This window comes from Elephantulus edwardii, unplaced genomic scaffold (genome assembly GCF_000299155.1).
Source record: "Elephantulus edwardii isolate Elephantulus edwardi_28Jun2011 unplaced genomic scaffold, EleEdw1.0 scaffold00018, whole genome shotgun sequence".
Lineage (NCBI taxonomy): Eukaryota > Metazoa > Chordata > Mammalia > Macroscelidea > Macroscelididae > Elephantulus > Elephantulus edwardii.
The window spans coordinates 20,614,067-20,631,569 of NW_006399768.1; the positions used below are offsets into that span (position 1 = coordinate 20,614,067).

At 40.8% G+C, this 17,503-nt stretch overlaps 1 protein-coding gene across 1 annotated transcript in view; it reads left to right on the forward strand.

Annotated features, from left to right (window-relative positions):
* The window catches only part of TENM3 (teneurin transmembrane protein 3), a 674,684-nt gene that overhangs the window by 641,547 nt on the left and 15,634 nt on the right, over window positions 1-17,503 (forward strand). The window contains exons 22-23 of the mRNA XM_006882227.1: window positions 8,164-8,339; window positions 9,843-10,078. Of these exons, the coding sequence (XP_006882289.1) occupies window positions 8,164-8,339; window positions 9,843-10,078 (412 nt within the window). The remainder of the gene's footprint in view (window positions 1-8,163; window positions 8,340-9,842; window positions 10,079-17,503) is intronic.

Here is a 17,503-nt window from a genome sequence, read left to right on the forward strand (position 1 = left end):
ACAGAACAGAACTTTGCTTTCTCCTATACTATCACCACAGACTCCACCTGGCTCAAGACCATTGTTGCAGTCTCTATATCAATCCATCTCCTTGAAAGTCTGCTCTTTCTCTGACCCTGTTCTTTCCCTAGCTTGGTGTCTTTTTCCAAGTACTAGTGTCTTCTGACAACATGACCACACTGTGTGAGATGAAGTTTCATCATCCTTGCCTCCTAGAAGCACTCTGGTTGCACTTTTTTGCAAGACAGATTCTTTTGGTAATCTGTAGGAGAGTCGATAACTATCAGCCAACACTAGTCAGAGGCTTCAATTCTTCTTTGGTCTTCCTTAGTCATTGTCTATGGCAGTAAACATACGACTCCTCAAAGAGCTCCACTTCTCCTGAATTATAATCACTTCTCTGCCTTAGTCTTCAAACTGACGTCATTTTTCTTCAGTAATCTGGAGAGGTCCCTGACAGAGGACCTGCTCAATGCAATACATCTCCTGTTCTCTTGATTGTTGATACCAAGGGTTTTGATTGTGGATCCCAGTAAGATTAAATCACTGGCAATGTCAGTCTTTTCTCCCTCTATCATAATGTTGTTGGACTGATGAGTCCACTGGTGAGGATTTTTGTTTTCTTGATATTGAGAGGCAATCTATGTTGAAAGATGTAGTCTTTGATTTTTCTGCAGCAACCATTTCAAGCCCTCCTCACTTACAGCAAGCAAAGTTGTATCATTTGTATAATGCATGTTGTTGGTGAGTCTTCCTCTGATCCTGATGCAACATTCAGGCTATGGTCTTCTCCATCACTTTCTATGCATCTTAAAGCTAGACAGTAAGAATGGTAGAAGAAGAATTGATGCCTTTGTACAGTGATGTTAGAAAAGAATACGGAATATCCCATGCTCCTTCACCTACTGCTACTAATCACCAGGTCCGACGTTCTTTGCAAATCAACTCACTGACTTGACTCACAGATGTGGGGTTTATTAGGGATATGGGCTGGAGATGGGGTAGACAGAGGGTATCACACAGTCCAAAGCCAGGTTTATTCCAGGGTCCCTACCCAGAATAACAAAACATAGTTCCTCAATTAGTTAAGATAGCTTCTCAGTAAAGAGGTGAAAGTCCAGTTTTTTGTTTTGGGTTTTGTTTTTTAATTTTTTTTATTGTATTGTTTTTACGTGTACTGTCAAATCAGATCTGACAGGTACAGGAGGAGACTGCCCACTCCTTCTCCAGCAGAGCATCTGGTGGATTTGAACCGTGTACCTCTGGGATTGCAGTGCAGCATCTTGCCACTAGGCCACCAGAGCTCCGAAAGTCCAGTTTTAATGCAGCAACACAAACACCAAGAGCCTCTGGTTTCCTCAGTCATGTAGGAAGCTTTGTCTCGTAGCAGTCACACGTCAGCTCTGCCTTCAATTGTTGCGCAAGCAGAACCTATAACTCTGGCTCCGTCTCTGATGTCATCAGGCTACACCTCATCTCTAGCTTTCAACATCTGGGTTAGCTCGCTCTCTTCCATTAACCTTGCCACTGCTGATGATATTGAAGATCCTGATCAATGGGTGAACCATGTGTCTGTAATTGAGGCAGCTGGAGACAGTATGCCCAGAGGGGTTCTAAGGTCATGCATAGAAAAGCCATTCTTAGAAGTCCTAACATACTCTGGACACATGGCCAGGACAGACCAGTCCTTGGAGAAGGACATCATGCTTTGAAGGATGGAGGGACAGCATGGGAGAGGAAGACCCCAGATGAGATGGATTGATACAGTAACTGAGGCAGTGGGGGTTGGTGTGTCAGAATTAGTGAGACTGGCTCAGGACAGAGCAGGGTTCTTCAGAGCTGCTGTACATTGGGTTGCTATAGATTGCAGGCAACTCAGTGGCACCTAACAATTATAACAACAATACCGTAGTCACTGTATTTAATAGATGGCACCTACCACCTTCCACCACTCTGATTTACTTGCTTCTCTAGGGCCTGCTGATTTACAGGTATTTTTCCACAAAAAATGGAGCCCATTTTAAAAACATAGCATTGAATTAAAGAGACCATTTTCTAGGGATGCATTGATGACAAATAATAATCCTGTTGTTGAGTTTTAAAGAAAGTTGGGGTTTTGGATTTTTATCTCTCTCTCTCTCTCTCAGAACTGCAAACTGTTTCCACTTGAAAAACTTTGTGATGCCAATAGGCTATTGACAAGGGGTTGGTAACAGTCTAAGTCAATTTTTCTCTCAGTCGCAGATCCACTAAAGATTTTTAAGTAGAGAGGTATTATAATAGTGGGGTTTTGGAAGATTAATTTGCTATCAGTATGGGAAGAAGCAGAAAGACCAGTTTTAAAGTCTAGGGCAGCTGTGGAAATGGAAAGCTAAATATCTCACAGACATATGGAGAAAAACTGAAGACTTGAGGACTTCATCTGTGTAAGAGGGAGGTGAAATTCATGTCAGGCTAAAGACAGTATTTTCAACCAAGAATGACTGAGGTTGTGCCTCTGGGGCATTTCTTGATAATCCTACTGCTTAAGAAACTTAAAAAGAGATTGTAAAATGTACCAAAAAGGCTAAAACAGCAAGTCTAGGCAAAAATGCAATAAAAATTAAAGACAAACAAATAGATAAGCATCAACTAAGGGCATCCCATCAGTGAAGGAGCCAAAGGTCATGGGGAGCCTGAGGGAGTTTGCCTTTCCAGAGAGGCCTTTGTGAAGAGGGGTCAGCCACAGCAGAAAGAATGTGCTGTGTTATGAATTTGAAGGTACAAGGCTAAGACCATTGAGTGGAATGGAGAGCATGAAGTTGATGTTCTATTCAAATTCCCTGGAGCCTATTGCATTGTAAATTCAAAAAGTAATAAAGAAAAACTACATCACAAATAATACTCGCTGGGCAGGGAGAGTTCACCATAAGGCAAAACTGTTGAGTGGGGCCACAAAGTTACACATAAGCAAAGACTGTGTCCAGAGGCCCATGTCTGATGGAAAGGCCCCTTTTATTGCCTAAGGTCAAAGTGTTTCAAAGGGACCCTCAGACATTGGCTGGGGCACTGTTTTTTCACTTTTGTAGAGGTAAAAGGGGTGAGCTTGCTATTTCTGAAAGGCATCTTTACTCTTACTCCCTTACCCAGAGTTCCCTGGTAATTTTAATGTCTCTCCTCCAACTTATTTTTCTTTCCAATAACATAGGTGCTAATCTGTGAAAAGAGAGCTCTAGTGCCTCAGGAGGGAATTGGTGTTGCTAACACAAAGTTGGTCCTTCTCTGGAGGTTCAAATCCAGCAGTGGCTTCTCAGGAGAAAAGATGAACAACGGCCTGAGATACCCAGCAGAGGGTCAGCTATTAGTCAGTTCTCACTTGCTAGCAAAGGGTTGAGGGTTTAAAAAAAAAAATCTTAAAAGCTTTATTGCTCCACAGTGAAATGAGGGGGAAGATACAGAGACTTTTTCATATAGCTTTATTTGCTCACTTTAAAGATCTATCTCACCTTGAAATTAGATCCCTCTTTACCTTAGCTGACGTTAACATATTAAATGATGTGGGTAATATATGGAAGTAGTATTTTTGTTTTGTTATTTACTACTTTTTTCTACAATATGGCTGCACATGCAGTTGTAGGAAATAATACAAGAGATTCTATGGCCTTTACTCCATTTCCCCCAATGGTATTATCTTGCAAAACCGGTGTATTGACATTGATACATAGGACGTTGGATACATAGGACATTTCATTATCTACAAGGGCCTTCCACACTACCTGCCACTGCCACTGCCTCCTGTCCTTGTCCCCGCAATCTCTGGCATCCCCCAATATGTTCTCCTTTTCTATAATTTTGCCATTTCAACAATATTATGCAAATGGAACAATCCAGTGTGTATCTACTGACATTATTAGCTTTTTTTCACGCCACATAATTCTCTGGAGATTCATTCAGTTGTTTGTGTTTATCAAGAGATAATTCCTTCTGTTGCTGAATAATATCCCATGGTATGAATGACCAGATGATAGTATTTCTTACCACAAAAACTCTTTGTTGATCTTGGTTTGGGTTTCCACCGCTCTGGGTTCCATTTGTCAACCTGCCAGTGGACTCCTTGAATGGTAGTTATCAGATTAGCCTTATTAAAGGCATGTTTTTCTCTAAAGCCTCTTTAGTTTTCTGGTGTGGGAACCTGTGAGGCTCCCTGTCTGCCATATACCATCTCTCTGTGCACCCTCTGCTTCAGCAAGGCTCTACTAATTCACTCCTTACAGCCCTTCCTTCTCGGCTCCTTCACACCTTCACTCTTGCTGTTTCCTGGCTAGAAGACCCTCCTGTGCCTCTTTTTACTTGCTAAGCCACACATCTGTTTCACGGTGCAGCTTAACATGGCTTTTGCCTGGTTACCTCGGCATGAAAGCACCTCTGCACTCCAGAAGCTCTGGTTATCTGTCCTGTTCATCTGGCACTCTTTCCCCCAACCCTAAATAGTTTTTACATATATGACTTCTCTTCCTAGCCAGAGTTCCAATCTTTGTACTCACAATGCTGCCATGCTGTTACACATAAGAGATTGTTCTAGAATTGTTGGATGGTGGTTAGGCTTCCACCACAGCACTTTGCTCAGCCTGTGCAAACCCTTTAAAGCCCCATCAGGGCTTTAGCTTAGATTCAGCCACTCGTCTCAGGGCACAAATGCACACCTTCCCTGCGCTGAATTGTTAAACTGAGCCACTAAGATCCCAGCTTAACCCTATGTCTTTCTAACCATACTGTCTACAAAGGTTACTTGTATTTTTATTCCCCAAGGAACCAAAGGCTAATAGGTTATAGTCTGAGTGTTCAGCATCCTGCACTGTCTCTCACTGTGCTCAGCATCCTGTGATACAGAATGCCTGCCCAGCAGGAAATGGAGCGCAGGGTAAGCCACTGAAAGAACAAAGTCAAATGTTAGAGAAGTGCTTTCTGCTGGAGAAAGGTAACGTTTCTACTGCAGATTGAATAGAGCTAGAAAATACCAGCCAGCGAAAGGTCGAAGAAGGGCAGGCCAGTGACAACAGCAAGAATGCATGAGCACAGGGCTTGCAGGTAGCATCTTACAGGAGGCCGTGTTTCTGCACTTCAAATCAGGCACAGGATTTAAGGTAGGGTTTGTGAACCTGGGGTCAGGCACATAAAAGTTTCATTTGGCACTCAGCCATGAGACACAATGAGAGCCGGATTACCCACCATCTCCTATTTCCATGTCCTCATTGATAAAATGGGGAGTGGTAAATAGTGTTAGGACTGAACTAGCTTTTGTACAAATTCAAAACAAACTCCAGCAGCCCTCTTTTGTATTTCCAAGCTGTAAATTGTGTGGGAGGAGATTGCGTATCTTCCTCCCTTGAAGCCACTGGTGAATTTGCAACACTGTAAGCTCATGGCCTTTGAGTTAACAGTGCATCTCACCCCAGGCCAAAAGAAAGTTCCTTTTTCTAAACACCTAGTAACATATTTTATAGAATCTTACTAGGAGAATTGGACTGGACCACAAGGATTATGCCAAACTTAGAATTCCCTGGCATCTGTACAAATATACCTCAATTGTAACTTGAATGAGATCCCATTCACATGAAATATTGTACCTTGTGGCAAGCAGGCGAAATCCTTGATCTCTGGACAAGGCCCTGAGCCAAAGGTTTCTAAGTCACAGCACAGGCTGTGTGCTCAGTGTCATCCATGAGAGTCTTAATAAACCAAAGTAGAACTTTTTACAAGCAGAAGTAATCTATTTTCAAATGACCGTGTGGAAGAAATAGAGTGCCTGTTATAAACACGTTACAGGGATGGAATGCAAGTAAATTTTTATCCCCAAACTACACCATCAGTCAGAAATAAAAAACACATTATCTAAAAAAACATGAGATCAAGGAAAAATTATAGAGGTAAGGCTGGTGCTGGAAGAAGAGGTAGTTTTGTCAATAATTCTGTAATGCTGCTTTGCTAGATAAATAAACCGGTTTGCTTCTTCAGTAACACTAATTTCTTCACAAAAGCAATGACAACGATAAACAGTATTGTCTCTTCACTTGATGCCTGAGAGGCATTCAGGTAAGGGAAGAGGAGAAAGATGCCTGTCTTCTCTCTTTACCTCTGTCTGTCATGAATCTAAACAATGAATATACTTAATGGCATGTTTGGTTGGTGGTGGGTGGTTTTTTGTGTTTTGTTTTTGGGGTTTTTGTTTGTTTGTTTCATTTCTCCACTTCTGCCTTTGCTGTCCTGCAAGCCCATTCCTGCCCACTGGTGAGGCCGCCCTGCAGATTGTCAGATCAAGTCAGTTCCATCTGATGGATACTGTCCCCACTAAGTGAATGGGCTCAACTCATCACTAGCCACCAAGCAGGCATCCATCTCTCTCCTCTTGTCCTTTTCCACCATGACATTGTCCTTGCTGAACTATCTTTACCTTTATTACCTACAGGCTTCGCCTACCTACTTACCGGATCTCAAAGCTAACACTTTGAACAACTCTGCATCCTATTGTTACAAAAGACCATTCAAGCACGTTTTTCTGCTCCTTTTTGCCTTTTGGTCGCTCCTTACACCTATTACTATGATCCTCTTGCCCCTTCAGTCTCAGAATTTTTCCTCCTCTGCTAACTGCCCTCTTTCTCTTAATAGCATTCTGTCTCTACTCATTATGCACCTCGCTAATTTTAACTAGGAAGCACTTCAAGGCTCCATTTCACTTAGAACTTTCTGGTATTAGAATCAGCTTTAGTGTCAATCGAGAATACAAATTTAAGTGTATTGTTGCCTTGATGAAATTTTTTTTCATTTCCAAACAAAATTTTGCCTTTTGTTTCCTTCCTTAGAAAATTTCCAGTATTTTCTGGTGCTGCCCCAAATAGCAAAGTCACAAAAATGTATTATCTTTTTTTTTTATAAAGTGCAAGTACCAGTGTAAATTCATGATCACAGAATCTAAAATTTTAGTTATAAGTTTCTTCTAACGTTTGTTTGTTACAAAGGAGTAAATGTATAAGCAAATAATCACCGCTGTGTCTTTGGGTGTTTGCAAGTCCATGCGAGCTCACAGTGGAGAGGAGAGCTGCCCACTGGGGTTTTTTTCACTGTGATCTTACCAGAAGCAGACTGCCGAGGCTCTCTCCCCAGAGCCATTGGGTCGTTTTAAACTCCAGCCTTACAGATAGCAGCTACACACTTACCTATTTGCACTGCTAGGATTCCTTAAGTAATTATGAAATGTCAGGATATATTACATTTCCTAATTTCAGTAAACATAATAAGCCATCATTCAAGATAGCATCGATTTCTATAGACAAGGTACCACTTTAAGTATCAAGTTGCCATTCTTTTACTGGAAAATAAGTTAATAAGTTTAATGGTTTTGTGTTTTATGAATTTGATCTTATGACACTGAAAGAATATTTTGCATATGCAGATATATAGTTATATAAGTGTGTGTGTGTGTGTGTGTGTGTGTGGTTGTCTAGTGGCAAGAAACTCCACTGCAATCCTGAAGGCATGTGGTTCGAGGCCACCAACTGCTTTGTGGGAGAAGGATGGGCAGTCTTCTCCCATGTGATTAACTGCCTCTGAAAACTCAATGGAGTGTCAGCTGTGGGTCGGTTGTGGTTCAACAGTACACAACAACAACAAAATATATAAATATAAAAATATAAATATAAATTATTTAATAATTTAAATAATTAAATAACTTTTACAGAGTTGGGTATATTAATTGTGTGTATGTGTATGTAATCACTGCCATGGAGGGCATATGTCAGTAAAACTTGAAAAACTAATATAACAAGGAATTAAATCTACTTTGTAGGAAATATGGAGGAATACTAAGGAAGTTAATATCAGCAAACAAGTTTTCCTTTGAAACAGCAAATTAGATGTGCAGGAGAATTTTGGTCACACTTCAAAGAATAATATGCTGAGATGGAGAGCTATTCTGTTTACTCTTGCTGTTGCCGGTGAGGTTTTTCTATGTTAAACAGGCTTGTGATTACTTCAAAGCATGTTTGAAGTCCTCACTCTGCATAGCTCATGCACAAAGACAAATATTCATCCAAATTTGTGCAGCTAATATTGCCTCGCATTACATTTGCAAGAAAGATGAGCCCGCAGCGTTCTGTTTAACACCAAATCAATGCCTCCTTTATTTAGCTATGACAGTGAAGGTCGCCTGACAAATGTTACGTTTCCAACTGGAGTGGTCACAAACCTTCATGGAGACATGGACAGGGCGATCACAGTGGACATTGAATCATCCAGCCGAGAGGAGGATGTCAGCATCACTTCAAATCTGTCCTCCATTGATTCATTCTATACCATGGTTCAAGGTAAATATGAATGTATCATTTTAAACTGGTCATTTTTTGTACCACTAACACCCAAGTAGAAGGTGGCAGGCCCACAGTCTATAGAAAAAGATGCGCAGAAAGGGGAGGTGAAAATATAAACCTGCAGAAACACTGATTAAATAATGTATTTGTAGAATATTTAATGTTTAGTTATATCTACTTGTTTTAAATCAGGTGTAAAATAATATAAAAATATTATTTAATCATTATATAAGACATATAAATAATATAAAGAGACCTAAAATTAGCCTCTTTTCCCATTCTAATTCAATGAAACAACTTAATGCTACCTCTTTCCAGGGGTGTACTGCCTTCTTGAGTCACTGCACACAGTTCTCCAGGGCGTGTCACCTCCATGCCATCCAAAGACACAACTCTATGATGTGATCACTGGACATTTTATCACAAACTCCAACTACTTATTTCTGAAATAATTTCTCTTTCCATTCAGTCTGTAGGCATGTATATCCAATATCACCATAGCAAAACCTCCTGCCACATTCCTTTTGCTTAATACTTTATTGAGGTAAGTTCACACGGCACAGAACTAACTAATGTGAACAATCCAGTGGCTTTTAATACATTAACAGTGCTGCGCAGCTGCCTCCTCTGTACAGTTCCCAAGCATTTCCATCCTTCCTAAGTAAAGTCATGCAACCCATGATGTAAACATATTTCTTTTTTGAAGTGACCTTTAGTAAAAGGCCTTTTTAACAATGACATTTGCAACTGTGAAGTCATCACTCTAAGAATAATTACTAAATCTCTTTTGTGCTTCTTTGAGGCTCCCCCCCACCAGTTCTTGTAAGAAATCTATATAATCTAAGACTGATACTGCTTGAATTCATTTCCTCCCCTCAAATAGTGTCTTCTATTATTTGAAATCTCAAAATGGAGAAGTAGCTTGCTGTGTAAGAGTTGTGGGAGGACTAAAAGATAAGGTGATTTCTCCTTTTCAGGAAAGTATCACCTTGTGCTTTTAGCACAAAGTACATATGTGGGCCAGAATGTCTTTGACAAAGCTTATAGACAAGGGTGGGGTTGGGGGAGGGAGTTTTCTAAACTCTTGGAGGTGAACACATCAGCTTTGAAAGAGCTTGGAGGTGAACATATCAGCTTTGAAAGAGCAAACGTTTGACTCCTCACAAAACATTTACTGCATATTCCATAAGGATAAGCCCTCATTTCATTACATAAAACGTAAGGAAAATAGAAGAGAAAGGAAATCTATTCGTATGGAGAAGAACTTTAAGTTCCCCCTAAGTTTGCCTTTAATATTCAGTCAAACCTCTTACAGCATGAAATGCTAGAATTAAAGTGTTTTTGTTACTTTCTTAAAGGACATCATTAAGAACTCTTTTATTTCCTTGTAAATTGAGATCCATTAATGTTTTGGAAATTTATATCGCTCTTAACTACAAAAGCATCCAAGTGTTTAATCCGGAGCTTCAGTCCTTGTGTGCTCTCCTTTTTGTGTTTTAGATCAGCTGAGAAACAGCTACCAAGTGGGCTACGATGGCTCTCTTAGAATCATCTATGCCAGCGGCCTGGATTCGCACTACCAAACAGAGCCACATGTCCTCGCCGGCACAGCCAATCCAACGGTGGCCAAGAGAAACATGACTCTCCCTGGTGAGAATGGTCAAAATCTGGTAGAATGGCGATTCCGAAAAGAACAAGCCCAAGGAAAAGTCAATGTCTTTGGTCGAAAGCTGAGGGTAAGTAGAGTTGGAGAGTTGGGTGGTAGCTGTGTGAATGGTCCATCGATGTGGGCACACTCGTCTCCAGTCCACCCCTACCTGTCTAATGCCACACTCAGTGTAGCACCTTCACCTCAGGACGCAGGTGGCAGCCCACCTGGGAGACTGCACATAGTGAACGCCACTTTTTAGAGGAAATGCTTTTCTTGATAAGGCTAGGATTTAAAAATACAGTTTTCCCTGGGAAAGTAGGAATTGTACATCACTCAATCCCAGATCACCTGGATGTCAGCTGATCCTTGTTTTGCTAATGATTCCATAATCTATTACTTTTCTTTCCCACTCAGTTTAGAGTAATGACTTTTTGTGTGTGGGGTAATGATGATAAATAAGAATTGATTTAAATATTAATAGTTTCTCAAATCTCAAATGTGTATTGAAAGGTCCAGGCAGTCTGAAAACTCACTGAAGGTCAGCTATGAGTAGGTCTGATTCCATGGCACATAATAATAAGCTAGTAGGCATTTGGAATACTGTGCTAATGCATGTACAAGAAACCCTATAAAGATTTTGTTCTAGAAAAAAAAAAAAAGAAAGGTCCAGGCAGGAAATTGAGATCTTTTTCTTTTCATTTTGTTAATACTTTTAAACCCAAGTGTGGGCAGGAAGAAAAGTTTGGGGTTTAGAACAGAACTGCTGCTCTTATTATTGCTAGAAAGCCTGACTTGATAATTTTTAAAGAAAGATATAATGCAGTTTCTGATTATGCTCATCTAAAGGAGAATTCAAAACTGTTTTCTGCTTTGCCTTCTTAGGTGTTTTGGGATGGTTTTTCCCCCCCTCCCTGTCATATTGTTGGCCAAATATATGTAGAAGACAAATCATGATTTATGATAGCTATTTGGTAACATACCACGGATTAGGTTATCCAAACCACCTTCTTCAGATCACAATAACCTAAACCAAATTCATTCATCGTACTGGGAAATAGATTGGTGTTTCTAGATAAGCTCTTGCTAACTATTAGCATTGCTTCACTTGCCACTAAAAGAAGTCACTTAAAACCAAGGAGGCAGAATAAGTCACAGAACATACCGTGCTTTTTCTGCACCAAAAGTTGTTACAGCAGGTGAGTGCTGTTGGTTATTTTAAAGAAGTAGAAAGCTAGTAAAAAAAAGATGTGGATAAAACACAGGCTGACATCAGCTCTCCTGCCGTGCAGTTTACAGCCTCTGAAGACCCACCAGAGGGTCAGCTATAAGTCAGTTTCAGCTGGACAGCAGTGAGTTGACTGAATCATCAGCTTACTGATTACATTTTGACACCACTTAAATTGTGAGACAGGCATTTGGAACTCTCATCACCAGGTGTTCCAGAACCAGTGCTACATATCCCATCTCACCTGTCCTCCAGACCATGGGAACAAAGGCTCAGGGCCTTTCTGGATCAGGATTTCTGGCCGGAAACTGGAGGGAGGTTAGGTCGGGGAGAGGAGAAGGAAAAGCAGAAAAGAACACTAGACAGAGGAACGAAATTGAGGTGGAAGGAAAATTATGGAAGAAGGGGAAAAAAGCCCCAAAGGAGATGAGAGTAAACTGCAGCTCTTGTGTTTCCCTCCTTTAACCTGGGAAAGCAGACGTTACAGTCTGTTTCTTCACCACCGCCATATTATTGCTTCTCCCCATGGTCCCTGTTTCCTTGGACCATTACAAACAGGATGCTTATTCACAGACTATCTTACGTAACTATCTCTGAAGCAGAGATCATGTACGTGCAAATACATACATGTTCACAGAGGCACAAAAGACACAAGCTCCTGCTTTCATTTGTGCTCTTCAGTCTTTACAGCTAAGATGTTCTAGATCAGGCTCCACTTTGTATTCATAGAATACTTTATGGGGAAAACATAACATCTTTGAACTCCCAAGTCTTAATCTATGTGCTGAGTTCTATATTATTATTGTAGTTATATGTCCACAAGTCAATTATGACTCATAGTGACTCTATGCACAACAGCTCTGAAACCTGCCCTGTCCTGCACCAATCTCACTGTCTCTGACACAGCTAGCCCCATTACCACAGTTACTGAGTCAATTCATCTCTTCTGGGGTACTCCTCCCCTACTTTCCTCTCCTGGTTTCCATATTAGCATATGGATAATAAAACAACAAACAACACCTTGTTGGCAGGTTAGAACTGAGCTATTGCTGACCTTCCAATGTGTTTTCAGAGGCTATAAATCACATTGGGAGGTTCCTTATCTCTATCCTGTGGAGCAGCTGGTAGATTCATACTGCCTGCTTTAAGGTTGGCAGAGCAACTCCTTACGCACTATAAACATTTTATGTATTTGTTGTTGTCGTAATGTGCTGTCAAGTCACCCGTGACTCATAGTGAACCTATCTACAGTAGCCCTAATCCCTGCTCTATCCTGTGCCAGTCTTACTATCTCCGACACACCTACCCCCATTACCCCAGTCATTGAATCAATCCACCTCATCAAGGATCTTCCCCTCCTGTGCTGTCCCTCCAGCCTGCCAAGCATGACGTCCCTCTCCAAGGAGTGATCCCACCTTGCAACATGTCCAAAGTATGTCAAACAAAGCTTCAGAATCCTTGCCTCTAAGAAGCAGACTGGTCTCACCCTCTCTAGGACAAACCTGTTCATTTTCTTAGAGTCTGTGGTATATACAATACTCTTCTCCAGCACCACAGCTCAAAGGCATCAATTCTCCTTCTATCCTCCCTAGTCATTGTCCAACTCTCTGATGCATAGCAAGTAATTGCAAAGACCATGGCCTGTATCAGGCACACGTTAGTCTCCAGACTGACATCTATGTTGTTGTTGTTTGTTGTTATGTGCCTTCAAGTCGCTTGCGACTCATAGCGACCCTATGTACAACAGCCCTAAACTCCACTCTGTCCTGTGCCATTCGCACTGTCTCCGACACTCCCATCCCAATTATCCCAGTCACTGAATCAATCCACCTCATAGAGGGTCTTCCCCTCCTGCGCTGTCCCTCCATGATATCCCTCTCCAGGGACCGGTCCCTCCTCACAACATGTCCAAAGTATATTAGACGGAGCCTCAGAATCTTTGCCTCCAAGGAGCCACCCAGTTTAACCCTTTCCAGGACAAATCTGTTTGTTTTCCTAGCAGTCCATGGTATTCTCAATACTCTTCTCCAGCACCACAGCTCAAAGGCATCAATTTTCCTTCTATCCTCCCTAGTCATTGTCCAACTCTCTGATGCATAACAAGTGATTGCAAAGACTATAGCCTGTATCAGACGCACCTTAGTCTCCAGAGAGACAACACTGCTCTTCAGCACTTTGGAGAAGTCCCTAACAGCAGACTTTCCCATGGCAATGCGCCTTTTAATTTCCTGGCTGCTGGTGCCAAGACTGTTGACTATGGAGCCAAGCAAACTAAAGCTGTGAACAATCTCAATCTCTTAACCGTCCATCCTGATGCTGCCAATTGGTCCAGCCATTGGTCCGATTGGTGCCAATTGGACATCTATAGCTATATTAAATTATGGGCACTCTTGTGGAAAAATCTATAGGGAGTTATATTGCCAACCCCCGGGAAGCATTTCTCCCAAAAACTCTGGTGGCCTGGAGGTAAGAAGCTGTGCTGAAGACCTTCCAGTGGATCAGCTATTCCAGCTCTGTGTTGACAACACCACATCTCCCCTAGCTCTGGTGACTTAGTGATAAGGAATTGCGCTGCTGGTGCAAAAATAGGCAATTTGAATCCACCCCACTGCTCTGCAGGAGAAAGATGGGTAGTCAACTCCTATGCCGTTTATTGGCTCTGAAAACCTGCTGGAATGTCAGCTATAAGTCAGTTCCAATTCCACGGTACACAGCAACATATCTCCTCGGCCTCTAACCCAGAGATTGCTACAAACATTGGACATTATCACCAAAACACAGATGGTTAGAAAAGAAGCTCTTTAACTTGTTAAATAAGAAAATATCCGTGGAAAAGAAGTAAGAGTATGGGGAATCATGTGTCAAAGAACTAACTGACCACATAAAATAATCCTTGCTAATCTTTGAGAGAGCGGGAGAAGGTGAGCAGTCTCGTCCAGTGTGATTACTGCTTCTGAAAACCCACTAGAGATTCAGCGATGGGTCAGTTCTGACTCTGTGGTACACACAACAGTGTTCTGTGAGAGGGGAGCTCTGGTGGCACAGTCCTAGATAGCTGCACCCAACGGCCATACCAATCTGGCAGTTCGAGTCCACCAGCCATTCCGCAGAAGAAAAATGGGCAATCTCCTCCTATGCAATTTACAGCCTCCCAAACCCCTCTAGAAATTAGCTGTGGGTTCATTCCTGCTCAGTGGGGATGAGTCGTTGAGAATGAGCTCTGTTAGGGCTGTGGCTGAGCTGATAACCTTTGGTAGCTCGAACCTGCCAGTTACTAAGTGAGAGAGATGTGGAAATCTGTGCCTATAAAAATAGACAGGACTCTCTTTTATAGGGTCCCTGTGAATTGGAATCAACTTGGTGTCATGTCACTGTGCAATTCTTTGAGACAAGCTTTGTCTAATGTGGTTGTGGGTGGATTTTTGTTTGTTTATTTTGGTTTTTAACTTCTAATATTTGCTTTTGAAGAAATTAGGACTAGCAAAGGAAAAGAGAGTGAAATAAAGAGGAATTTTAAGTCTCTGGATCTCTGCCTGATTCCCTTGAAGAAAATTCTTCACTTGGAGGCAGAAGACACTAGTGCACACAGGGTTGGGTGTTAGTTTCTTCCTAAATAGCAGAACCACAATGCCTCAGCAAGACATTTCAGAAAATACACTATTTAAAATGGCCTGTTCAGTCACACTGAAAGGAGATTTCCAGCTGATATGTTTGATTGCTCTCATAGAGACAATGCCAAGATCATAAGGGAGGGTTTCTTACTTTCAAGATAAGATTGGATGTGCCAGCTCTGACTGCTAATTTCATTCCTCTGTGGATTCTAAGAGAGAAATTCTAGGGAGAAAGTGGTGATATGAAAATCTGGATCTGGAGCTGAACCTGGAGTGGGCCAAGCTTGCGAAGGAAAAAGGGGGGGGAAAACCCAAGGAAAACATGGCAACTTGGGTCACAACCAAAAGCCACTAGTTTCTACCATACTGTCCTATCTTTCGCCTTTCATTATTTCCTAAATGGAAGTTATTTTTATGTTCTAAGCTATTTACCTAAATTTAGCTGTGTGCTTGGCATAGGGTAGACACTTAAATATTTATTAAATAGATGAAAGGATGAGGAAAGCTAAGCATCCAGTATAGATTATAACTATTTCATTCATCTAAGAGAAAGGGGAGAGATGACTGTGAAATGGATATAACCTACATTTCCACAAGATGAGAGTAAGTAGAGGAGAATAGAGCTTAGTGCGACAGAGCTAAAATAATCCTCTTTCAGATGTCATTAGCATTTAAAAATATTGACTAGGACCAGCTAGTAGGAAAAAAACTTTTCCAAGTTCATTATTTGTTCTGTTTCTCAAAATACTATGTAAGGGTTATGATCATGTAAGTAAAATGATAATTAGCATTTTCCAGATAAAGATGGGATCCAGGAGGATTTCCAAAGATTTCACCAAAGCCAAGCATATGTAAGTCAGAATGTAAACACATAATCACCATCAGTGTTAATACAGCAGTTACATAGGATGGTTAACCTGCTCTCACTCACCTAATCTACTGCCTGAGACTAGGAAGAGATCAAAATTAAGAAATGTGAAGAAATCATTAGGAGAATTCCTGTTATTATGAAATAAGAAACCTACAAATTACTAAAGCGAGATAATATTAACTAAAAAGCTTAGCAAAGGCAGGAGTAGAAGGGGGGGTGGAATTCTTTACAAAACTAACAAATTTCTGTGAAATAGTGCAGTAAAAAAAAGAGATGGCTGCAGCAGGAAATAACAATAAAATGAACTCTTGATACAGATGTGGAAATGCATAAGCAGAATACAGATAAGATACTTGGCAAATATGCCTTATTTTTGACAGTGCTGGAATTTAGAACCAGCCTTTAATCAGTTACAGAAAAGTGGTATGGCATTCTAATAATAAATATTCAACCTAATAATAACATTCATCTTCCAAACCTGCTCAGAATTCAGAAGCTCAGAGGCAGAATTTTAGTGAATCATTTAAAAAAGCAATCTTTAGCATTTGAAAGCCAAAAGTGTTTAGAAGCATCCGTGAATATGATAGCATATTTAGATCTTATTATGCCAGTCACATTTGTGTGATATCCTATTTCTCACTTTAATCTGAGTGGCACAGCCTAAAGTGGGATTGTACAATGCGGTTAGCACTTGCTGACGTGTGGAGAGATACAAAACAATCTGCAGCAAGTTGACATTCTAAGAGGGACAGAGGGAGTCTTGATATTGTCACCAAGAATGCTGGGTAACGAGCCAGCCCCTCTTGACTCCCCCATTAGATTCCAGATAAGTGAAGGTAATCTGATTATGCTGGGACCTCCTTGGGATAGTTGTTTAATGCCTTTATGTCTCCATTTTTAAGCTTTCCAGGAGGGAAATTGCAACTGAACTACCCTTATCCAATAGCAAAGGGAAATTGTAACTAATTATAATCATGCTAGACATAATCTTGAAAATGGGGTGTTTCCATGCCTACTGTACATCACAAAGGTGTGATTTATGGCAATGCCTTAGCCATATACCACATTTTAAGTTTCTAGAGATTTAGTAACAATTTGGACAGACATTTATTTGCACTTCTAGATGAGTATTTAATATTTTCTAGTAATTCAAAATATTTATTCTAAGGCCTCTAGAATGTGAGAAAATGACAAGGCTTTATTAATTCCGTCCCCCAACACTTTCTTACTCAAAAGAAAACCTCACTGCCATCATGTCAGAACCGACTCATAGCTGATCCTCCAATGAGTTTCAAAGGCTGTAAATCGCAGAGGAGGAGATTGCCATTCTTCTCCTCCTAAAGGAAGGTAGATTTGAACTTCCTGACTTTGAGTTGGAAGTATGGCTCCTTACCCATTAGGCCAGACACTACATGGTGAAAATGGGGGAGAGGGAAAGAGAGACAAGAGACAGAGGCACAGAGAGAGAGAATGAATGAGTGAATGTGTATAAATATACACAAAAGCAGATTGCCAATTAATTTCTACACCTAATGGTCAGTGACATTGATTATATTCCTCTGTTTATGCCAACATTTTCATTTTTCCATGTTAGCTATCCCTCTCCCATTCATTTAGTGTCATTTTCGCCCAGCCTTATTTTTGCTTTAGAACATCTGTTGTCCATTGGTCTCATATGGGTAGTTTTAATAAAAGAGCACAGTTCTCAAGCATGAAATCCCTTCCTTTTTTGACCTAACCTGCTATTTAGTTAAATAACTAACTTTTTGCCAGCATATATATTACTCCAGTAAAATAAAATGA